This window comes from Rattus norvegicus, chromosome 13, assembly GCF_036323735.1.
Source record: "Rattus norvegicus strain BN/NHsdMcwi chromosome 13, GRCr8, whole genome shotgun sequence".
Taxonomy (NCBI): Eukaryota; Metazoa; Chordata; class Mammalia; order Rodentia; family Muridae; genus Rattus; species Rattus norvegicus.
The window spans coordinates 89,576,565-89,602,651 of NC_086031.1; the positions used below are offsets into that span (position 1 = coordinate 89,576,565).

At 38.5% G+C, this 26,087-nt stretch overlaps 1 protein-coding gene across 9 annotated transcripts in view; it reads right to left on the reverse strand.

The window, feature by feature from the left end:
* Nucleotides 1–26,087, reverse strand: part of Rgs7 (regulator of G-protein signaling 7) — a 429,591-nt gene that overhangs the window by 65,073 nt on the left and 338,431 nt on the right. For all 9 annotated transcript variants that reach the window (NM_019343.2, XM_063272561.1, XM_039091031.2 and 6 more), the window contains 2 exons: nucleotides 23,735–23,841; nucleotides 20,104–20,155 (listed from right to left, as the gene is read on the reverse strand). In NM_019343.2, coding sequence (NP_062216.1) covers nucleotides 20,104–20,155; nucleotides 23,735–23,841 — 159 coding nt within the window. The remainder of the gene's footprint in view (nucleotides 1–20,103; nucleotides 20,156–23,734; nucleotides 23,842–26,087) is intronic.

Below are 26,087 nucleotides of genomic sequence, written 5' to 3' on the forward strand. Positions count from 1 at the left end.
CCACCATGCAAGTTGGCCATGGCAGCAGGGTTATAGAACTGTGAGAAGGGTAGGAGAGGCTAGGGTGGCAACAGTGCAAATCCTGATAGCTCTCATGAGCATGTCAACACAACAGGTCTGTAGGTAGAGTCCTAATTCCCAGAGTATCTTCTGTCTTATCTTTTCATTAAATGTGAAATGTGGATTCCATGAAACCCGAGACTAATTAATTCTATCGGTCTACATGTTGAATGAGATCACTGGGTGAGACTCATTGAATATTCCTTTTCATAAGGCTACCCCTGTGGAGATGTCTTCTGAATATGATCTTCACATTGAGCTGTATTTGCCTTGGTTTGAGATAAGGAAAAACAGCTGCTATCAATCACCATGAGCTTATTAGCTAAGAATAGTTGACAATAACGTGGAGTTCATGAGAACTAGAAATGCAAAAGCTAAATTTGTACATGGAAAAAGTATAACATATAACTCAAGTATGCATACGTGTGTGTGTGTGTGTGTGTGTGTGTGTGTGTGTGTGCGCGCGCGCGCGCGCGCACGCGCATGCGTACGTGTTCCTGGGAATTAAAACACAGGCTTTGTGTGTGCCAGGAAAGTGTTCTACCACTGAGCAATATCCCAGCCCTCACAATGCAATATACTGTTCTGAAGTAACTTCCTTGAAAATCCTGTGAGACAATCTTGATGATGTCGTGACATAAAATCAACAAGCAGTTGACAAAAGGCTCTGCCATTCAAGTGGTAGCAGAAAAGCAAAGAATCGGATTTGATCCAAATCCATCTTGACCATATGGGTTGGGAAGCGCAAGTTGCTGAAGCAGTTTCCTGAGTGAGGCCATAGTAGAAAGGGAATGCCAAAGGAGATTGTTTCTCTTCCTTCTGGAATTCTCTACAAGGTGAAGCAGTCTCTTGTACAAACACTGATGTCTGTGACAAAAGTATTCAGTCATACCCCACAGGTGGCAGGAATATCAATTGTTATGACCCCTCTAGCTAAAGATGAAAACAAGAATGTTTACTTCACAACAACTAGAAATGCAAAGGCCAAATACATACTTGGAAAATGTGCAACACATAAGCCAAATAATGTAAATGTCAAGGGCAGCTCTGTTTCTTCTAGAAGGATCTTTGAATGTTTATTTTGTGGGCTAAGTCTTCTCCTATTCTTGAATTAAAAAAGAATCAGATAGTTCCTATAGCCTTCCTTCTTAAGCTTGGGTAGCACAGGGAGTAGCAAGTTATTGACACATTCTATTCCAGTTACAAACTCCAAGCAAGACACCAAGACTAGTTTAAAGTTTAAGTCATCTTCATGACCCCAGTTTGTGCATAAAAGGAGTATATGGGACTTTCTCTAGAATATCTTCCTCTCTGACCCTGGTAACCATATAGAAACAGCCTCTAATCCAATAGTTCTCAACCTGTGGGTGTGATTCCTTTGCAGGTCACATATCAAATATCCTTCATATCAGACATTAATATTACAATTCACAGCAGTAGCACAAATTAAGCTTATAAAATAGCATGAAATAATGGTTATGGTTGGGGGGTCACCATGACATGAGGCACTGTATTCAAGGATTGCAGCATTACGGAGTTTAAGAACCACGGTTCTCATCTTTCTGGAGATGTAAAATAGGAGAGAAAGAGAAGGAAGAAAAGGTAGAACGAATTTCCAAGGTCACGCATCTTTATTTAACCCACTGCATAATCTGAATTTTATTCAAAACAATAGGCAAAAAGGAGTAGATAACTTTAAACACACGTGTGTTTCACCAGACTTACTTAATACTAATTTTCATTACATTTATTGTATGTGTGTATGTGCTTGCAGTCACACATGTCATTGTGTGTGTGTATGTGTGTGTATGTGTGTGTGTGTAAGTGTGTGTACGTGTGTGTGTGTGTGATGGTCAAAGCACAACTTGTATGTGACAAGTCTCTTTCTACCACATAGGTTCTGGGGACTGAACTCACATTGTAGGTGGGACAGCATGCAGCTTTATCTGCTGAGCCACTCTCTTGCCAACCTCGTTCTTACTTAATCCTGTGTATTTGTGCTGAACAGCTTGATGCTTTGATATACATTTACGATGTGAAATTGCTAAGACATACTCATTGTTCATCCCCATCACCTCCTCATTCTCATTCTCACTGCCCCTCACACATCCTGTCAGATTAGAATACCTCAAATCTGCTTCCGTCCAGCAGTGACCTTCAAATGTACACAGTAACTATTGTTACATGCTATACAATAGAAATCTTTCCAGATCTTATTCCTTCCCATTGCATAGCTGCATTTGCCTATGATTAATGATGTTAAGCCCCTCTCCATAGATAGGCCTGCTGGTCAGTTTCTTGTCTCTCTCAGAAATATTTGTGCAGGCACTTGCTCATCATTTAACTGAGTTATTTGCTTTCTTTCTTACCTGACACAACTGGGCCAGTTGAGCTACTCTCTGGACTTGATGAAGGTTTGAAGCACATATTTAATTCATGTTGCTTCTGTGGATTTTGGAAAGTGCTCCCTACCCTGTCACTGTCATAATTATTGATAGGCCCTCATGCTTAGAAAAACCTGCCACAGAGGAGATATTCAACATCTTCAACATCTATCTGCTGAGTGGAAGCATCATGATTTATTGACCTTTCGAGGTTCCATTTGTTTGCCTGCTTCTCTTGTTTGGTGGTTCTTCTAGTGATGATTCGGCTGATTTTTATATTAGGGAATGTGACTTTTTCCCATTAGGTTTAACACCCATTTGTATGCTAGAGATAAAAATGTACACTCGTTACAGATGCAAGAAGTCCATTTTCCCCCTAGGCTTCTATGGAGAAGGTTAATTAGCAATAAATAAGATATCTAGCATATTATTTATAGATTATGTGTGAACATGCACATAACAGATAATATGCACCAGTGGTACATGCATTACAATTTGCTTTTCTATATTAAACATAACAATTGAAATTTACTGTGTTGTTTTATATAGATACAGCTGGTTTTCTATAGCCACTGTAGCCTGTCCTATGAGTGGACAGAGAAAGAGAGAGAGAGACAGAGAGACAGAGACAGAGAGACAGAGACAGAGACAGAGACAGAGACAGATGCTTGTTTGACTATATTCCTACTCTGTGGTAAACAGCAGTTTGAATTTTACAATATTGCCACATTTTCATACATAAAACTCTTTTCTCAAAGAGTGATGGAATTTTCCCTCCTTTGGGTTTTGCTAGTCTGGCCTGGGAGAGATGTGTTAAAGCCCAGAGCTTCTATTATCTTTCTATAACTGTTTTATTTTATTTCCAAAAATTTTAATATTATAGATTTTTACAACAAAATATTTCTATGGATTGTTATCTTCTCGACTTTAATGACTTCACATTTATTGTCTTTCATTTGATCAGTTTTTGAGAAAGGTCACCCAGCCTGGTCTTAAACTCTCTATGAATACCAGGCTGACCTCAGACTCACAGAGATCTGCCTGCCTCTGCCTCTGAAGAGCTAGGATTAAGTGTGTGTGCTACCATACTTAGCTTGCCACCACTTGTTTATACTGACTTACTTCGTTTTACTTAGAAAACAACTAAGATACTTTTGGTTCTTTTGGTAGACAAATTTAAATATTTTATTCTTAATTGTATTTTATGGGAATGGGTACTTTGTCTGTATGTGTGTCTGTGCACTTCGTGCATACCAGCTGTCAGAGGAGGGCATCAGGTTCTGTGGAACTAGAACTAGAGTTAGAGACAGCTGTGAACCTCTGTATGGGCGTGGGAACTCAAACACAGGTCCTCTGGTAGAGAAGCCAGTGCTCTTAGCCACTGAGCCATCACTGCAGCCCCTTTTATCCATCCTTTTAGTTAAATTCAGTATTCCATTCCTCACACACCCCTCCTGCCTTCCTTCCCTCCTCTGTCTTTCCCTATTTTCTACTATTTGCTTCATGCGTGAGTTTTCTCAACACTATTTTATAAGCAATAAAACTTGCTATCATTCAACCTTACCTCCTCAAATCTCAAATAAAGGCTCACCTATTTACTTCCTTAAACGATGACCCAGAAACTAAACAGTGACTAATATAATCTGCCAATGAGGATGAGGAACTGGTTTAGCTTCATTCTTTAGTGTCCTAATATCTTAACAAACAAAATCTATTATGTACTGTTAATTAGCATTTTTCAAATAAACTGTGGTGCTCATGTTTTGTTTAAAAGATTTTGATTCAATTATTTTGGAAGCTGGATGGAAGTTAGAGATGCTGTTGTCTTAGGATATTCAACAGAAATCTGTCTTTTCGAAGCTCTCCCTGTCCATTTGTCTGGGTGAGGTGACCACACAGGTGGCAGGGAACTGGACTCAACCCCTCAAGCGTACATCCATAGCTTTCCTCCATATTTTTCCACTGGCTCTTCATCCTGCTGCTGAACAATTGGGGGTCTATGACGTGTGGAAAATTGAGGTCAGATTAGGGATGAGACCTTCTACTACAGTGCACCACTGAAGTCACAAGAAACCTTGAGAGACAACCAGGCTCTCTCTCTTCTCCTAGAGCTCACTTTGCTTTGAGCCCTCATGCATTTACGGGGAATCTTTAATGTGGTTACTTGGACCACATCCTGTGCTCTGAAGCTGCCACATTTCTTGAGAAAAGAAACTTTAGTTATATCCACAGGGTCATTTCCTAGCTCTAAGCTCCATTGATTCCATTCAAATGAGAGGTACTCTGTAATGTGTGTGTGTGTGTGTGTGTGTGTGTGTGTGTGTGTGTGTGTGTGTGTCTTTTACTTCTTTCTGTGTTTCTGTCTGTTCACTGCCAGCTTCACCTTTACTCTTTTCAGTCTCTACATAGAAAGAAAGGAGTAATTTTAAAGGACTTCCCAGGAAGTAAAGTCTGTCATTGCTTCTTATATCTGTTCTGACATTCAAAAACAGTCTGTGTTTATTGGACATGTAGGTTAAGCCTCAGTGATTGGAGAGTTTAAAAAATATATATGGGAATTATTATTTTAATTGTAAATAAGGACATTGCTCCATTTTTTAAGAAGTAGAATTCCCCTGGAGCTTTTGTAGAGCTGTTCAATGGATAAAATCATAAGCTCAAACATGCAGATCTGACCCCAGTTACTCATAAAAGGGGGCTCTGTCTTTAGTGTGCTTGTAATACCAGCACTGTGGGTGGAGATAGGATCCCAGGAGCTTGCTGGCCAGATGGCTGACATCGAACAGCCTTTCTGTTTCAGTGAGAAACCCTGTCTCAAGACAATATGACATAGAGGTATAGAGGAAAACTCTCAGCACAGCACTCTAGCATCCACGTGCATACCCAGGGCACACACGGACCAGCACTCTAGTCTGTATGCACTCTGCATATACAGCACGCACACACACACACACACACACACACACACACACACACACAAATACTTATGCACAAAAAATCAGTTCTGTATGCCTGTGAGTATAAGACCAGTTTCAGAGACATCAGGAGACAGTCTCTATTTAAGCAAACAAAGCTAACAAAACAACAACAGATTCTTTCCTTTGTTTGCATTGGTCTCCCTCTCTCCTCTCACATCTCTTTCTTTGTGTGACATAGTTATTGATTACATTTTAAAAATTCATAAAGAAGCTGGTGGGATGGCTCAGTGGGTAAAGGCAATGACTGCCAACCCACAGAGTCTGAGTCCCATCCCTGGGCTCCACATGGAGGGGGGAAAGAACCATCTCTTACAAGTTGTCCTCCAACCTCCATGCAGGGCAAGGCATTTGTAGCCCCCCATGTTAATTTTAAAAGAAATTAAAAAATCATAAATTTAACCAGCATCCCTAGTTCTTTCAAATGTAATGGTCAATGCCCCCTTTTCCCTTTAAATCCTAAATGACCTGTGGTGGTTTTTGTTTAAACTATGGAAAATTACAGATATGGACCATTCCATTCTGTTAATTCATATAAGTACATGCTATAGAAACTTGGCTAAATTTAGAGAAACTCTCAATTTGAACTAGAAAATGTATTCTGTCTGGCTACTATTTTTAATTTGTCATTTTCCAGTCTATGCATTATCATATTTCTTTGCATAATAATGTAGTCTCATATTTCCAAGGGCAGGTCTTGAACTCCCTGGGTAGCTAAAGATAACCTTGAATTTCCAATCCCCATGCATTAACCTTGTCTATAGAGTCTCTGCTTAAACCTCAGATATGATATTTCTCCAAGCATGCTTTACTGCAGCCTTTTCTATTATCCCTATACATATAATTCCAATGTAACACACACACACACACACACACACACACACACACACACACACACACACACCACAGACAGTATGAGAAGTAAAGATTAGGTAATTTAATTTTCTGTATAATTTTGGAGTCAATCTATGCACAGTTACAATTTTAAGCATTTTGGTTGAAATAAATGATGTCATCTTATTCTCTCTTTTTTCTTATCTTCCTTTCTTTCAATACCTTTTTCCAAAGGGATTAAATAGCAGTAATCATTATTTTAGAACATGCACGTATTCTACCTAAGGTCTAATCTGAACATGACAGCTAATGAGGAGCCTCAGGTCCGTCTTGAACCTAAGCAGGGAGACTATCCTTCCTCAGCTGGAAAATACACCTAAATTAGAGGCATGCCTTGGAAGCCTTTGGCAGCCTTACTGTTGCTTCATCCTCCAAGGAATCTAGCTGGGGGCACTGCACTGTAGTTTAGAGAACAGCACAGTGACCCCAGGGAACAATGTATTATAAGCTTCCTGTATTATAACAGCCTGAGTTGCCTCAAGCAACTCAGTCAAAAGAAGTAAAGAGCAGCAGCAGAACGCTGGGATGCCTTAGAAAAACATGTCTCACTCAAAGAGAAAGCTCTTTGACAAGTGATTGACACCGAAAACTTAACAAAAATTAGGTAACCTGGGTCATTCACCTAACAAGCAGTTTAACAGAGAGTTTTTAGTATCAACAAATGCTACAAACACAATGGTCCACTTAATATCCTGAGAACAATTTTAATTATTTAGTAAGTTTTAGGAAATCTTTATTGTATGTCAAGCAAAGTACAGATTCAGGATTCTTTCTAGTTGTCTCTTTTTCCAGTGTCTTTTTTTTTTTTTTTTTGGTTCTTTTTTTCGGAGCTGGGGACCAAACCCAGGGCCTTGCGCTTCCTAGGTAAGCGCTCTACCACTGAGCTAAATCCCCAGCCTCTTCCAGTGTCTTCTTAATGTCCCAAATGAGAAGTGTGGCCTTGGCCTGGCGGCCCTTCCTGGAGCTCTCTGAACTTCATCAGACTGCCTCAGTGAGATGGCCAGATGGGATGACTTCTCAGGTGTCCTGCAGCTCTGACTCTTAGGAATAGAGGAAGACAGATTCTCTCACTGACACAGATATTGGACATGGTAGCAGAAAGGCAGTCATGGCACTTGGGGAGGAGCTGAGAACTTGCATCTGGCCCACAAGCAAAGGCAGAAGTGGAAATGGAGACACAGTGAATGACAGGAACTTTTAATTATCAAAGCATGGCCCAGTGACACACCTCCTCCAGCAAGGCCACACCTCTTAATCCTTTCTAAACTGTTCTACCAACCGGATACCAAACATTAAAATATATGAGCCTATGGGAGGGGCATGGGTAAGAAGGGCTTCTTATGCAAAACTTTACCGGGCAGCTTGTTGAGGTTTTTTCTTTTGTTATGTATTTTAATGCTCAACATGGGCCCCCATGTTGCAACAGAGATGAGAGAGTCTGCACGCATACCCAAGTGCTACTGTGTGACCTTGCTTCCAAGTTATTTCTGATTGGCAAATAAAGATATCTACAGCCTATAGCTGGGCAGAATTGAGGTAGGTAGAGCTTGGTATTCCTGGCCTGGAGATTGGTGGAGACAATGAGGAGCAGGACACACGGATTAGAAGTCAAGAGAGCATAGCCCTGAGGGCTGGCCAATTGGAGTTAAGAGCAGCCCAGATGAAACATAGTAAGTAATAACTCGGGGTTATCAATAGGAAATAGATTTTAATAATATAGAGGGTAGATATCTGCCCAGTTCTAGTACTAATTAAGACAGTTATAAATATAAAGGTTGTGTGTATCTTTCATCTGAGAACTTAATGGTCAAAGGCAGGGTAGAAATCCCAGATGGTGATTAATAAATTAATACAATAGTACCTCACATTGTTTCTCCTTATTAGTCTGAAATCAAGTAGTTTTAAGTTTTCTTTCATTCAAAACAATGTAGACACAAAGTAATACTTTCTCCACCCTCAGTTTGCTCCAGCAAAAGTTGAATATGGACATGTGAGTGGTCTTTTAACTAAAGATTAGCTTTTCTTGCAAATCGCTTCTACAAAATGTGTATTCAAATGTCTCTGTAATACATCAGAACTGCCATCGATTTTTACTGTGGCCAAAATGAATAGTAATTTTCCTTTAGTAAAACTTTAATGGAGATCAGAATGCTCCCTATAGTTTTCAGCTTGTAGAAGTAAATGCATGGTCTCTGTTTTTCATCATTCTTTGAGAGCCTATGGTATTATAATGAATTTTGTTTGTACATAGCCTTTTCTAAGTCTCTGATGCCCTTCACATCTTTTCTTTGTGAGGTAAAGGTGCTACCCAAACCAAAATATTTTCATTCAAGCTAGGATTTTCGCCATGAATTAACCAGAATTATTTCCATTGTACTGATGCTTGAAAAGGCTCCCTTGGTATTTTAGTTAACATTTTCATAAGAAAATGGTGGTATACTTGGCTCATCCAAAGAACTGGGCTTTGGGCAGTTTGCTAATCCACACAATGTTGGAATCCATGATTCACAAAGAAGACCTATGGAGAAGTTACTACTCTGGATTATAAAATGTCCTCATATTGCAATGGCTGCTTCCAGGTTGCATGAAAGAAGGTAAAGCAAATGGGTCACTCAGTGATTGGAACACACAAAGAAAGGCTAGCTGGCTATCACAATTAATTTGGTTGCAAATTAATGGGGTAACATCAGTCTTTCAAGAGGATATTTTGGTTGGAAGCATCATCCTGACATAGTCATGATTTTCATAGAACAGTGATAGTGGATTTAAATTGAAAGGCAATGTTCATTTCATATAAATTAAGTTTGTTATAGATTAATTGATTGATCCCACAGAATATAATGAGACATGTCTGTATAAATAGAGTTGCAGAACTGTAAACTTCTAGCAAGCTCACAAATGAACAGGACCATGTTAGAATTCAAATGTTTGTCCCCACATTCTCATTGTGAAGCAGATTCATCTTGTATGTTTCTGTAAACACCCACATGTTTTTGTTATGGTCATTTCCTTTTCTATCTAAATTTCAATGGTAAGATCATGAACTAAATAGTATTTTGGTTGACATAAACATATCATATTCAGAAGAGTTTGAAATTTAGTTCTAAATGAAGTTTTGAATAGAAAAATAGCATCTGAACAGACTGCCACTTAGGAATCTTTTCGCTCATCCCTCCCTAATCCTGAGCAAGAAGCTAAACATGTGTGCTAAGTGGATGTGTCATCTTGCTCTCTGTACATCTCAACCCTCAGAGAAGATTATTTACTGAGTGTTTCTCTATCTTCTTCATATGGGACTTAGTGCCATCTTTTAGGAATTAACCCCTTCCCCTTAAAATCCATTGCCCACTTATTTATTCTTTTCTTCTTCCTTTTCTGTTTTTTATTTTGTTGACAAATATTAGGAAATTAGTTCAAGTTCATCATTGCCTTGTTCCTTTTTCTTACAACTCCTCCAAAATTCCATCTCCCTAAATTTCTTATCCACTCTACATGGGTGTGCAATCTAGCTGAGAAACATTCTGGCCCAATGAAGCATGAGTAAAAGGCATGTCTGATGGAGTGATATCAGCAGAAACTCAGTTTTGGAAGTCTGGTCCTCTCCTTTTGATTATCATCAATGGAAGAGATCGACACATATGACTCTTAGTTCTTTATCTGAACAGCAGGGTTAGTAACATTTTACAGATTATCTCTAATGGATAAATATTAGATAATGTTTATAAATGTCCAGTGAAAGTTCCTCAGAAATATTCATGCTCCTGCTATGCTATTAGTTAAAAAAGTAGCTAGAAAATCAAAAGTAACCATTCAGAGAATCACATAAAATAAAAAACCATGAGAAATAGAAAATTATGCTAATTTATTTCCATGAATCCAAATAGTTACTGGTCTTCCACCTTTAATGTACATCTTGAGGAGTTTATTTATAACTAGAATCATAAGTTAGAGTCCCAGGCTCAACTTGTTGATAAAAATACCAAGAGTTTATATTTAAAATTACTCCTATTGATATGGGAAAATCAGAGCTACATTCAGACAATAGTTAATTCCCAAACATGCGCACATTTATTTACATATGAATATTTATGGCTCCAATGGTGGAATACTATTTTCTTGCTTAATATATAAATAAATAATGATGAAAAGACAAAAGTAATCATAGATACTAGTTAGATATTTAAGAGCTGAATGTATATTACATAAAATAGAAAATGTGTTTCTTTCTTTTTCATAGCTTTGCAGATATTTTGAAGTAAAACAGTATACTCATGAAGAAAGTAAGGAAGGAGCTCAATTAGATAGGTCATAATCGATTATCCTACCCAAGAAAGTATGGTTTCTTATACAGAAAAACAAACAGCTAGATGTTCCTAAGCTTTCAATAGACCCGAATGCATCTCTAGAGATCGAATTATAAACTAGGGGCGCATTCCGAACATGATGGGATTTAAATGTTTATGTTGTTGAATAAGGTATTTAAATAAGACAGTGAACCATGTGATTAAATATTTGCAAAATGAAACTGTAAAAGATAAACGGACTATTTTGCAACTGAAATTTCATCAAAAGGTTTTATGAAATGTCAAAAGCTTCTGTTAAGAAGAATTTGTAAGCATCATTTACATGCTTCAGGTGGCATAAATATTTCATTTCCTCTAAATAAATAGTCCTGATAATGAATAAACTTTTACCATTATATTATAATAATACGCTGCATTTTCTTTTTGAGGATGTAGCTTGTTATATTTTTCATACTTGAATATAGTTTATTAGCTCATGATGAATATCTATTTTATATGTTAATATTACCTTAAAAGAATGCAATAATTAAAGGTTTTATTTCATATGAAGAGAGATATAAGACTGCTCATCTTTTCCACAAATTAGAAGATTATCCTACTACATTTTTCTCAAAATTAGGGATATTTAAAGTTGCCTAGGTTACTTGAAAGCCATTTTATTGCGAATACTGACCCTCCATTTGGGTTGGGATGTCTGACAATGTACTGACATAGAAAGCATGGCTCCTCTGTCTGTATATTGTGATAAGACATGGCTCTTCGGTCTTCACGACATGTCTTTCTTATTAATCTGCATTGACTATGAACCTGTAGCCCACTGAGGAATGCTCTAGAATTGTAAAATAGTTACTTGACTTAGACTAGAGAAGTCTCTCTGCTAAGTTCAGGACATTTGCCAGCCACCATAAAGGGAAACACTGGACCACGGAAGGAGCAGAAGGAAAGCCCTCGAAGATCCCTATGTTGTCTCAGCACAGGCAGATATCAGTCCTCTTTCATAAGCTGTTGCCTGCTCTCATTTCTCCTGTGTCATGACTCTATCCCTTCAACTTCAAGAGTTGAGAACCCAATTAATCACTTTGGTCAGAGAATAAAGCTTTAAATTTCCTCTTCAGCATTTGTCCCTTGGAATTTTTTCTCTGAAAAGATCCACTTCTATGCATGGTTATAGTAGCAATGACAGTCTTCTTGATGGTAATGGTTAAGTTTCAGAAAATTTCTAACCATGGTAAGAAAGTAAAATACAGATAAAAGAAACAACCAAATTCCTTTCCTCTTAGATATTAGGGAGTAACCTCATGATGAAATGAAAAGACAGAAATTACAAAAAGGGCAAAATATTAAAAGCACAGAATGCTTAGTCATACTCTGTCCTTTCTCTATAAAATTCTGAAATCAAACATTGGGTATGGCAGGTGGGGAACTTAGACGTCCTCACTCCCTTCTATCCTCACAGAATAAAAAGGATGAACAAAGGCAAAACAGCTTTTACCTCGCTCAAAGATTGGTGTCAGAAGACAATCCATCAGCCCTGCTTCTGGAGAAACAGACAGGTCTATCCAGAGAATTGTGACTTAAAATAGCAGCCTGGGGACAGTAGTTAGGAGACAGGAACATTTAAGTTGCAACTCTAATAGCCAGAGGCCCACTGTGGACAAATCAGATCCTCATGCTTCATTTGAGGTCAGGGAGAAATCTTAAGAGAACTAATAATATCTTTCTAACTTTTACCGCCAAGAATTCTATCAGGTTCTGTGATTGAGGAAGAAGGGGGGGGACATCCCCTCATACTGTTAACAAAGAGAGGAGGGGAAACTACCATTTTGCCTTTAACTAGGTCTGACTTAAAAGCCTGGGGTTTTGAGAGGAGATGTCGAACCCTTTTGGGCTGGACTACAGTCTTCTTAGTATATTTAAATGTAAAGAAATCTCAAAAGGTCTAAAAGACAGTTGTGACGGTCACTTGCCAGCATTACTGTAAGTTGAGTCCTCATAGTAAGATGATGGTCTAGTTTTAAACCCTGCACTTCGCCAGGTAGCAATAGGTCGGTTACATAATAACACGGGAGCATGACTGGAAGAACAACTCATCTAAGACTTTGTTTAAGAAGGAAAGCCTCATAGACTTTCTGGAGTCCCCCAGGTCTTTGGCAAGTCCTAGAGATGCCTTTCCTCACCCCTCCCTAACACCCTGACGGTTGGCTACTCTGGGACTTCTAGCAGTGGGCCTGATGCACAAACACCTTCAGTAGATATTCAGGTCTCCCAGTGGAGGTGTAAGGACACAGCACACCAACGAAACCTTCAACCCCGAATTTGCCCTGTCTGTAAGAAGTGAAAGGAGAAAGATGGAGTAGAGACTGAAGGAATAGCCAACCAATGAGCTGCCCAACTTGAGACCCATCCCATGGGCAAGAACTAATCCCTGACACTATTAATGATACTCAGTTATGCAGACATAACTGTCACCTGAGAAGCTCCACCCAGTGGCTGACAGAAACAGATGCAGAGACCCACAGCCAAATATTAGACCTAGCTTGGGGAGTCTTATGGAACAGTTGGAAGGACTGAGAGACCTAGAGGGAATAGGAATTCCATAGCAAGACCAACAGAGTCAACTAACACAGACCCTTGGGGGGTTCTGAGAGACTAAACTACCAACTAAAGAACATACATGAACTGGACCTACTGCACCCCAAGTCTCACACATTTCTAGCATTTATGCAGCTTGGTCTTCATGTGGGTCCCCCAACAAATAGAGTAGGAGACTGTCCCTGACTCTGTTGCCCGTCTGTGGATCCTTTCTCCCTAATTAGTCTTGTCTGGGAGAAGATGTACCCAGTCCTTGAGTGACTTTATATGCTAGGTTAGGTTGGTGCCCAGGGGGGGTTTCTCCCTTCTCAGAGGAGTAGGGGAGGTGTTGGGGGCTCTGTAAGGAGGTACTGGGAGGATAGGAGGCTCCAATCTGAATGTAAAGTGAAAGAATATATAAATTAATGGAAAGGAAGAGGGGGACAAGGACGAAGAGGAGGAGGAGAAAAAGGAAGATGAAACCCAAGAAAGCAAAAGGAGAGATGGTCAAAACAAGGGTCAAGGGTCTAGTCTACAAAACTCACAGCTGTAGGAAATAGAAAAGTGCTAAGACAGAAAGCTGAAGAAACACTGAAGATGTGTTGATTCGTCATTTCTGCTAGTTAGCACAGCGTGTTCTGTTTTCAATAGCAAATCCAAGGCATGCTGAAGGACGAAATGGGTTGAATGGCTGTGTGTGGATGTTATTCAAATGCTGAAATGCTGATACCCTAAAGACCTAATACTCAAAAGGACTATGATTAAAATACAAATGTTTTCATAGAAAAAACAAGTAGTGTACAAGAACAGGTGAGACCTGCACTTAGGGAGATGAAAGTTCTAACAATAACAACAACTCAAAAGAAAAATGGAGGAATTTGAGACCAGCATACTGATATCAGTTAATATGCCAATGGGGATAGGGGAAATCTGACATTGCAGTCAGCATAAACAAACAAACAAGCAAGCAAACAAATCTGTGTATCTACACATAATAATAATTAAACATGAGATCGTACCTTAAGGAGTGAAAACAGGAAGAGTTGGAGTCAGGAGAGAGAGGAGCAGGAGTGCTAAAAACTTACTTTGTAAAAAGACTAGTAAAAATTTAAATTTTTTAAATAAAAAAATTAGGTTTATTAGTAGACTAGAGAGACTAGTAAACTTTAAAACAACAAATGAAACTTCCACCAAGTTGAAACAAATCCAAATGACTAAAATTATCAACAATCTGAATTTGAGCCGTGATATAAAGGGAAGAAAAAAACAAACAGAAAATTATTTTAAAGATTAAATATTTTCTGAAATCAATGATAGACTTGCTTAGCTGAAGTGGATTTCCCCTCCCAAATACATGTGGTGATCCTCTAACTCACAGTCCCCTCACAGTTTGACTTTTTGGGGGCGATAAGGCCACTAAAGGAACAATTAGGGTTAAATAGTGTCCTAAGGGTGGGGTCCTAATTCAAGATGACTGGTGTTTTTGCAGGAGGAGCAGAGACACCAGAGATGTGCCTGTTTAGGGAGACAGCCTGGTGAGATATAGTAAGAAGTCAGATTTCTGAAAACCAAAAAGATTCAGTAAAAGCCAACCCTGCAGGAACTTGGTTTTTAATTTCTCTGCAAAGGATGCCTGCCATTTATTTATGATAACTCAAGTTATGTTGCTCAAGCCACATAGGCAGTGACATCTCTTTATGGCTACCCTAGACACTAACACAGTAAACCAGAGAACCAGGAAATGCGGAGATCACCAAAGGGGACAAGCCTATGTACATGTTCAAAACCCTATACTTACACATACTCTAATTCCAGAAAACCAGTTTCAGAGTTCTGTAAGGTTTATGGAAAAGTTGAGTAGGATTTGCAGAAGCTCATGTTATGAAATGCCATTGCATCTGCCCCTGTAATTTACATCTTACATTAGTATTAGTATGGTACATTGGCTAAGTTAGAGCTGCTCTCCATACATTAATTAATAATTTGTGAATCTGTAGTTGTCACAATGGTTCATTCTCTGGGTTAGAATTCTGTGAGTATCCATAGATGCACAGTTGCGTTTATCTCCTATTCTAATTTCATAAAGGACAGTTTTGCTGCCCTAAAAATATTCTGTACTTTACCTATTTTTCCACTTTGCCTGGAATTAATTTGTCTACTACAGTATTTGAATGCTTAGTTATCAGAAAGAGGGGCATTCTTTGAGAAGGATTAGAAGATGTGGCCTTGTTGGAGGAAACGTATCATTGGGTGTGGGCTTTGAGGTTTCAAAACTTCATGTTAGGCCCAGTTCTCTCTCTTGGCCTATGGATCAGGATGTAACTCTCAGCTACTGTTCCAGCACCAAGAATGCTGCCATACTATCGGCCAGGATAAGAATGAAACTGTAAGAAAGTCCCCAGTTAAATAGTTTCTTTAATATGAGTTGCCATACGAATGCCAGCAGCAAACCACTGAACTGAGGACTCCCGTTGAAGGAATCAGAGAAAGGACTGGAAGAGCTTGAAGGGGCTCGAGACCCCATATGAACAACAATGCCAACCAACCAGAGCTTCCAGGGACTAAGCCACTACCCAAAGACTATGCATGGACTGACCCTGGACTCTGACCTCATAGGTAGCAGTGAATAGACTAGTAAGATCACCAGTGGAAGGGGAAGCCCTTGGTCCTGCTAAGACTGAACCCCCAGTGAACGTGATTGTTGGGGGCAGGGCAGTAATGGGGGGAGGATGGGGAGGGGAACACCCATAAAGAAGGGGAGGGGGATGTTGGCCCGGAAACTGGGAAAGGGAATAACATTCGAAATGTAAATAAGAAATACTCAAGTTAATAAAAAAAAGATTTAAAAAAAATATATGGGTTGCCATAGTCATGTTGTCTCTTCACTGCAATAGAATACAGACTAAGATATCTATTGTAGATTTATTTCAATTACAGTGACATGGCATATATTTATCTACTACTTTTCCTTTAATCTCTCTGTGTCTTCATACTTAAAAGGATAATACTCCATTAGTATCCTTTTAAAATCCATTGGATCAGTGGTGACTGAAGTCCGTTAATTTGTAAAAATCTGCTCAGTAGAATACAGTAGTAGAAACTACTAACACCTGATTTTCTAATCAGAAAGCAGTGATAGATATTAAAAGCAAATAAATGCCCATGGATTCAGGAAGGGGACTGTAAAATAGAGTGGTAGATGATCTCTCAGAGCACTTCTAAAATGAGAACTCTTATATAATATCAGCTGATGCCACATTGAAAAATCATTATTTTTGGTAATTGGATAGATCTATTTGAAAGAATTGTAATGCGCTGAATCACGAATAAATATTTTTCAATTTTAAAAAAGTAGAATTATTTCCCTCTCCCCAGCATCTTGAAGCTCTCAACATCCCAATCCTATATATGATGAAGTTAGTAATATATTGGTATATCTCAGGCATTGTTGCCATCTACTCAATATTTGATCCACAGTTTGGAGACCTTATAGACTATCAATGTTATTTTGTTTACTTGCCTGTTTTTAGATTCTTTTAATCAGTCCATGAGTTTCCAGTCATCCCTCTCTCAGACACAAATGTTTAGACACAGTAAGCTTTCTACTAATGGTAACTGATCAGTTTTAAACCTGTTCCTTAAAGAAAACTTATTGTTTAATGCAAAGTATTGTGGCCATCAGGTGCCAGTAGGAATGCTTTGTTTTGACTGGTTCCCAATTACTAAGAAAAATACCTTAGCTCCCCTTTTTCCTTCTGTCACTTTAGCATGGTTTTGGAAAGTGGAAATTAGTCTCATATAGTTACTTAGCGCCCTCCAGTATAATCTCTCTGTGTAGGTCTGAAAGGATTCACAGCATCTTAGAGCAATCGATAGGACTTAACTGAGGCAAATGGTTTCTTTTACTCTCAGCACTCAGGGCTAAGGCAGGTGGACTGGAGTATAAGACTAAAGTCAGCTTGGGCTGTTTAGAGCGGCTCTATCCAAAACAGTAAAGTTAAAATAAAATAATGCAACCACTTCATTTGTTCCTGTTCCCTGAAGTTGTCTTAGAAAATGCAGCCTAAGTGATCCCTATACTTTAGACCTCACAGCCCAAGGATGTCATATCAGGATTATTCTTTTAAAGTGTTTTAACATTGTATTTTAAACAACTAGCAGTAAAAATAAAAAAATTTGAAACATTCAAATTGGTGGTGTAATTTATTTGCACCTAAGAATATAAGCCCTGGATAACTGAACAGCCTTTTGGTGATCTGAATAAGCCAATTACAAAATCAATCAGAATATGCACCATCAGGGAAAAGCAAATAGGATAATTTACAATTTTTGTAAACAAAGCCAGTTTACAAAGAGGCTTTGTAAACTGAGTTTTAGTAAATATTTAGGAAATAGTTCAGGACATGATCCCCTCTGATGGGGACACCAGTAAGAGTCAGTGTAAACTTAAAGACACATGATGATTGACTGCTAGGAAGCATGCTCAGTAAGTGATTTGTTATGGAGACCATGGCTTTGCCTCAGGCACTCTGTGGAAATATCAATCTCCTCAGACATGTACTGCAACTGTGAACACTCTGATAGTCATATGAAACCGACAAAGATCAGAAAAGAGAGACACCAAGAATAAATTCTCTTTATGACAGGGAACAGAGTATATGATGGCCATTTGTGTATGATGGCCAATAATGAGGGGTAAAATCACTAGTTCATTTTCATGAGAGTGGGGCAGGAACAATGGTAGTCTCCTTAGGCATATTAGTATGAACTACTCCACTAACTTTCCAAAATCTAGATCACTGTCCTCATTGAGAAGTAGCTACTTGAGACTCAGAAGTGTGACACACTTTCCTTAAAGGTATTCATTATCCTTTCTGTCATAACCATTGGAGCCAGGTCTTTCTCTGGAAGGTGTTTTCTCTACTAGAATGGCATAAGCCCTATGGTTAGGCACCTAGACATATTCTCACATTTGACAGAAAGGTCGAGCTCTCAACAACACATCAGCAGTTGTTTCTCAACTTTCTGTAAGAATTTCAATTTTTAGAACTGGTGAACGGCAGCTGAAGAAATGGGCATTTCTACTCAGGTCATGGGGCGATCTAATTTCTATGTTAATCTGACAGCATTCTACAAAGTAGCATTTTTCCTGTTTGTATGCTTGAATACCTTCTGCCGCACTTGGCCACTCTAGGTTTACTTACTAATTTCAGGTTTCTACAGTGACCATTAGGAAGGATAATTCCAACAATTTGCCATGGATTTTCCTACGGTCTCCTGAAGATGTTTCTCCCGGGGAAGTCCAAAAGAAAGCCAAGTTACAAGTCACTGCTTTTGAGTAGTATACTCTTCTCTCTTGCTGTGATGACCAGTTTTATGCTAACTCATCACACCGGCTAGAGTCAATTTAGAGGAGGGAATCTCAATTGAGAAAATGTTTCCATAAGACTAGGGCATAGGTTAGTTTATAGGGCAATGTCTTAATTAGTAAATGATGTGGGAGGGCCCAGCCCACTGTGGTCCTCTGTGGCCTTCATATTATCTCCAGCATCTAGGCCCTCCAGCCCTATTAGAGCTGCATTGAAGACTTTCACCAATGATAAAGCAAGATACAGAAGTATAAGGAAAGTAAAGCCCATGCTCCCCAAGTTGCTTTGGACCATAATGTTTCATCACAGCAGTAGAAACTCTAAGACATTTCCTGTCTCATCACCACAGGTAGTGCTTTGAGTGAGAATGGCCCCCATAGGTCCATATGATTGAATCCTTGTTTCACAATAGAACTGTTTGGGAAGGATTCAGAGGTGTGGCCTTGATGGAGGAGGTGTTCTTACTGGGGGTGGACATTGAGGTTTCAAAAGCCTCCACCAGACTCAATCCTGTTCTCTCACTCCCTGCTACCTGTGGATCAGGGAATAAGTTCTTAGTTACTGTTCTAGCACCAAGCATGCCAGTTGCCATGATGATTATAAACTAATTCTCTGAAATTGTAAATACCTACTTAAATACCTTTCATTATAAATTGCCTTGGTCATAGTATTTATTTGCAGCAATGTAACAGTGTCTAAGACACCACCACACAAATCTCCTCTTCATTCTCTTCGGTCTGTCTCAGATTTGTTACCAGTTCTTTTGTGAAATCATCCTGGGATACCACGTACCATCACCACACAAAGTCAACCTTTTATTCCTTTAAACTTCCCTACCATTTTGCACACCTTAAATTCATATAAACACGACAATTTACCAAAACTTGTTTTGTAAGATTCTACTCTCTTGTCCAGCCTATGAACTACTGAACACTTTAGATAAAACAAGGCATGTGAATGGTTTTCAATAAGCATTTGTAGACGCAGCATTTAAAATGTGTACAATCTTATTTCTGGAAAATGTCACCTATAGGAAAATGTACAAAGATGAACACTGTCTATGGATAAAATTTTTCCCTATATAACTTAGTTGAAATCTTCATTGTTTGAGCTTTGGTTATCCTAAGGTCACTAAATTTCGTTTATTAGGATTAACTTTGCTATGGTACAATTTTTGGCTTGCCAGTAGCCTTTCTATGTTTAACATAACCTTCTGGTGCAGAATCACAGGATATCTAAATAAAGGCAAGTAAAGAACTGAAGAAAAACTATGATTCTGGCTCTCTGGAAACCATTTGTCATTCTTCCTAGTTATAGGGGATGGTGTGAAAAACCAACCCAAACCATCTGAGCTTGTTTATAGATGTAGGGGACATTTTACTGTAGAAGAAGCTCCCATACATAAATTGAGTGCTATCAACATTGATGCAGAAGTAGGCTTGTGGTTTCCTCTCTCATTAATAAAAGCAATAGAATTCAAGTGCTTGTTATGCAGACACATAAACACATAAGTGGTTAAGGCGGAAACAAAGAGGATTGCACTGACCATAGTCTGTGTTTTCTGGCTCCCAACAATTTGACGGCCAAAAATAGGGTGTCTATGGGAGAGAAAAAGAAGAATCTTGGTTAGGCACATAAATATTTAGTAGACATTCTGGTTTGCAGTCTGTGTTTATCTTCAGTGGCTATCTGATAACGTATGTTTCAAACCAAGAGAAAGCTCCCAGAGGGGCATTATACAGTTCTCATTACATGTACTGACCAATTTCAAAGCCTTCAGGCCTCCCAGATGTCATCAAGGATATGAAATGGTGTTCATTTCCCAGTATATCACTAATGAACACCATGTTAAAGAATATGATTGCGTTATCCAAACAAAAGCTTTAATTTCGGCCTCAGAGAGGGCTGAGAGCAGACTATTATGTTCAGCAAGGTTTGGAATGAACCGTGTTTACATATAATGACTTCTTCCTATGCATCATATCTCATTACTGCCTTTCATAAATTCAAAAAGTTTAGCTGACAGAATCACTCCCTGGGATTTGTAAATTATCTGCAGGGATCTGTTAATTATGTAATACATTTTCAACATTATTCAACTAGATGATCTTTGACATTTCCTTAGAAAAGCATTCTTTCATAAAGACATTTATTACTGTAAACTTTTAAAAGGTATAAAGCAGAGATCAGTTTTTAAACTAATAATATCTTTGATATGATTAACAATAGCCAGAAAGAACTCTGATTCTGTAAAGTTCAGGAAATACATTGGGTGAAATACAAAAGAAAGTCTGATCTGGAATAAAAAAATTTAAGATAGTTAAAATAGTCTGTTTTGAGGGTTTTTCTAAGCCTACTAGCTAGACTTCACACTAAGATTCATGGTGACCATAGATCTGCATCAGCAACTCCATTCTCTGAAATGGGGATGATGCAAGAACTCAGAGATCGGTGGCTACAGATGCACGTGTGATGGGTTGATTATATGTATCAACTGATTATACTGATCATCTGTGTGCAATGAGCATATTTTGGGCAATTTCTGATTGTCTGATAATTTTACTCTTTAGCAGAATGACTCTCAAAGACATAGAAAGGGATGCTGTGCAGAACTGATTGGATTCTTTAGGAAGGGCTCTTTTACAACTGGGCTGACACTGCCAGAGGGTCTTGACTTACCCTCTACATCTTTGAAATTACTTCAGCCTAATAAAGAAGGCTACTAATAGTAGTTCTCTGCACATAGGAACAAAATTGCAGTAGGAATTTGGAAGAAAAAAAGATTGAACCCCTAGGTTAAGAGGGATGGGAAGACATATATAGAACACTTTCATCCTCTCTAATCTCACTTAACTCTGTGGGAGAGAGAACTTCGAAGATTTGATTTCTTAGAAATTTAATTGGTCCAGGATTCCAGTAAAGAATGAAGTAGCCAAAGACTGCTTTCAAGAATGTCTTCATTTTTGCAAAACCTCTCCAAGGGAGCATAGACGTTTTGGTGTTGCTTCCTTCCTTCCTTCCTTCCTCCCTCCTTTCCTTCCTTCCTTCCTTTCTTTCTTTCTTTCTTTCTTTCTTTCTTTCTTTCTTTCTTTCTTTCTTTCTTTCTTTCTCTGTGTGTGTATGTGTGTGTGTGTCTGTGTGTGCCCACATGCACACATGTGCATCTATAAGCCTAGTGATGAATTGGCTTTAGATTATATTATTCTAGACATCTGATCAGATAGACATTTTTTGTTCTTGTCTCTACTCTTAAATTACTCTTTATTCTCTTGCTGTGTATTCAGTGGGAATCTTACAAGTATAATAACAGAATTTTATCTCTAGAAATTACAAGGAAATGCCATAAAATCAACATTTTCCATTAATATTGGAAAATTTTTCCCAGGAAAAAATTTTTGACTTATAATAAGAAACTATAAGAGAATAGCAAGCCGTTACAGTTTGTTATCTATTACCTATGCCTGTGGTCATTCTAGACTTTAAGACAATTTAATGCATGTGTGTCTCTTTTCTAGAGCTAACCACCTTTGCTTCTACAGAACTAACTCCAGTTCCTGGTCATTACTCACCACCCTTCAGCTGCATAGTACACCAATTCTATGAGACAGATGTGAGATTGGCCTAGGGAATCATGTCAGGTCTCACTTCCAGTTAGCAAAGAGAGAGTGACTACATAATTTAAAGTTTACAGTAAACCTAAGAAATAAATCCCACATTTTTAAAATGTACTAAGACTATTACAAACATTTTTTGGCTCAATAAAATTAAGCTCTGGTTCTGGTTCTGTTTATCTCAAATATATGTCCTATATTTTCTTTATTTTCTTAATGATGTTTGGAATCTACATGGTCTACTGGAGGCATTAAGAACTTAACCCATTGTTTTTAAATTGCTTCAAAGGAGGTCAATTTCAACTCAAGACATTTCTGTTGCTTTGAACTAACATAAAAATTGATAAAACACTGGGAACCCTCATGTACTTTTTCTTATCAGTGCTGTTCAGTGACTAACACATGCTAGACTTTACACATAGATATTTAGTTCCCACTGACTGTTGTTGATTCCTTTAGACTTGTTATAGGAATCACTAATAAACAGATTTGATAACCTGTCATATTTAGATCTTACTTCAAAGGTAGATAGACTTTCAAAATATGAAACATGGTAATCATGTATTAATAATAACATGTATTAATAATATAATTTTAATAGAGTTGCATAAAATACATCTACTAGCACATTGAACTTGATAACCTCTGCCTAAATTTTGTAGTCATGTGACAAATATGCCCCTTCCTCCCATCCTTTCACTTGACCCTAAAACTCTTTAAAATTCCCTTCCTTCTCTGGATGTGCAGTGGTGCACTGTAACCTTCGTTCATGACTTATGAACATGATTAAAACATTCAAACAAATTTTGTTCTGAGAAGATTGAGAACAGAGAAATGGGTTTTAAATTGTGGCTAATTCAATACATTATCACAAACCTAAGGCTATGTCTGAACTCTTTTGTTTCATGGGAAAAAATTAAATTAGATAATGATGAAAAATTTTTTGGTTTTGTACATCAGAGTTTTTATTTATCATGTTGATGAACATAATTTTTATTTTGTAATCATAAAACAATCATTCCTTCAGAATTTTGAGAATTTGTTAGTCTACTTGTAGCTTCTATGAGAAAAAACTTTTCTAAAAATTAGAACTGTATAAAAATGTAATCCTATAATACTAAATACTTTCTCTCCAAAAAAGAAGAGTTAGACACATCTAGACAATTGACTTGCCAATTAGTAATATTACATAGTCAGGGAGTTTGCTGGGATAGAAGTTGGTAATGGATCAGAGGTGGGAGTATAAGTTTAGTCAGATTTCTCAACTTTCTACTTGTTAGATGGAATTTACAACTGATGTCTTCCTTATTCCCCTTGATTCCAGAAAGTCACTTTCCAAATTTTCCTTAAGGTTTCCTATGTTAGACTATAACTCCAATCTTTACACAATTCAGTCTCCAGTTTCCCATTGGTATCTGGCAATCGATTCTGATGCTTTCACACGAACATTATTTACTCTCTAAGTAGCTTAAGAAAACTATGTCATAGTTAAAGTTCTGTAAACACATAGGAACAAAGCTCAGGCATTCTAATTTACTGTGAAAGAACATCTGTGTCTCCACTTACTTGAAACCGGTAGAAGGTGCCGTCATCCTTGAGTGTGAGGACATGATCTGAGATGGGAAAGAAGTAGCCATGGGCAGCCATTAGCGTTCCCAAATGGAGAGCCTCCACTGTTCCAAGAAAGCAAATGAAAACAGCACTTGAAAGCCCCTTACGTTCACTGCAATTTATCGTTGTTGTTGATTGCAAATGAGTAACATTAGTCTGCTTCTCTTTCAGCACATTCTTGTATCACATTTTTGTTATCTTCCTGATCAAGTCCCTGTTAAAGAGTAATCTTTCTCTAAAAGCTGTGTACATGTCTGTGTGTGTATGTCTGTGTGTGCATGTCTGTGTCTGTGTCTCTGTGTGTATATCTTTCTCTGTGGATATGTCTGTGAGTATGTCTGTGTGTGTATCTATGTGTGTGTATGATTATGTACATATAACCTCCCATTTCCAAGGTTAGATCTTCCTGTTGAATATCTATATGTTCTAGTTAAAATTCTAGAGCTCACATGGACATAGAAAAAACCAAAAATATTAGAGACCTTTACTATAGCATGTTACATAAATTCTTGGTGCTTCCTACATTTGTCATTTATGTCTTTAGATAATCAACACACCTTGTGGGGTCGTCATTTGAAAGTTATATACCAATTTTGCAGTAGCGTCAGACCAGTACCCATGCTCAGTAGCTACAGGATATATGGGATCATTATGCTTTTTAGCTCATACATTGGATAATTTTTACAACTTTTCATGGTGGTTTCCTGGTGCTCTATTTCTCTAGAGTGGCCTCCATCAAGGCTGTTTAAGGAAGGCTGGCTCTTCTACATGATGACAGTCCTTCCTATACTCCCACTTTATTTTGGGGTTGGCCATCAAATACAAAATGTAAGAGGACCTTTGAGGACAGCTGGGCAGAAGCAATGACCTGGAGCCTATAGCTTTGGTCAAGTTCAGAGTCCTTGCATGCCTTTGGTAACAGGTCCTGAGTTGTGAAATTTAAGAGAATTCACTTATCTTCTTACAGACATTTCTAGTCTTTGGTCTTAGAGTCTGTGTGCTGGAAGAAATCACGATATAATTTAGTAAATAGAAAGCCTATCTCTTACATTGAAAAGGGCAAATATACTAGATACACAGTGGTACACTACAGGTAAGGAAGGCAAACAGAAAGAAGTGTTGGAAGCTTATGAGTGTGTGATAGGAGCAGAATGGGTACATGATAGGTGCCTGATGGGAGTATGATGGTAGTGTGATGGGGGTGTGATGGGAGCATGATGCGGGTGTGATGGCGGCAATGATAGGAGCATGATGGGAGCATGATGGGAGCATGATGGGCCATGATAGCATGATAGGAGCATGATGGGTGCATGATGAGAGTGTGATGAGGGTATGATGCGAGTGTGACGTGTACATGAGCAAAGATCAAGTGTACATTAGTGTGTGGTTTTATTTATGGATCTTTGATTCTATTCCCTTGATCAACCTGTCTGTCTCTGTACCACTATCACGATGTTATTATCACTATTGTTCTATTGTAGTATAGCTTGAGGTCAGGGATGTGTGATTTCCCAAGAAGTTAGTTCATTGTTAAGAATTGTTTTTGCCACACATGGTATGTACTCATTGATAAGTGGATAATAGCCCAAATGCTCGAATTACCCAAGATGCACAGACCACAAGAAACTCAAGAAGGATGGCCAAAATGCGGATGCTTCACTCCTTCTTTAAAAGGGGAACAAAAATACCAATAGGAGGGGATAGGGAGATAAAGTTTAGAACAGAGACTGAAGGAATGCCCATTCAGAGCCTGCCCCACATGTGGCCCAAACAAATACAGCCACCAATCTAGATAAGATGGATGAAGCTAAGAAGTACAGGCTGACAGGAACCGGATGTACATCTCTCCTGAAAGACACAGCCAGAATACGTCAAATACATAGGCGAATGTCAGCAGCAAACCACTGAACTGAGAATGGGACCCCCATTGAAGGAATCAGAGAAAGGACTGAAAGAGCTGAAGGGGCTTGCAACCCCATAAGAACAACAATGTCAACCAACCAGAGCTTCCAGAGACTAAGCCACTACCCAAAGACTGGACTGACCCTAGGCTCCAAATTCATAGGTAGCAATGAATAGCCTAGAAGGGGCACTAGTGGAAGCCCTTGGTCCTGCCAAGGAGGCTGGACCCCCATGTACTGGATTCTTGGTGTGGCAGTAATAGGGGGGTGGATGGGGATGGGAACACTCTTATAGAAGGGGAAGGGGAGGTGTTAGGGGGATGATGGCCTGGAAACCGGGAAAGGGAGTAACATTTGAAATTTTAATAAGAAATACCCAATTTAATAAAAATGGAAGAAAACAATAA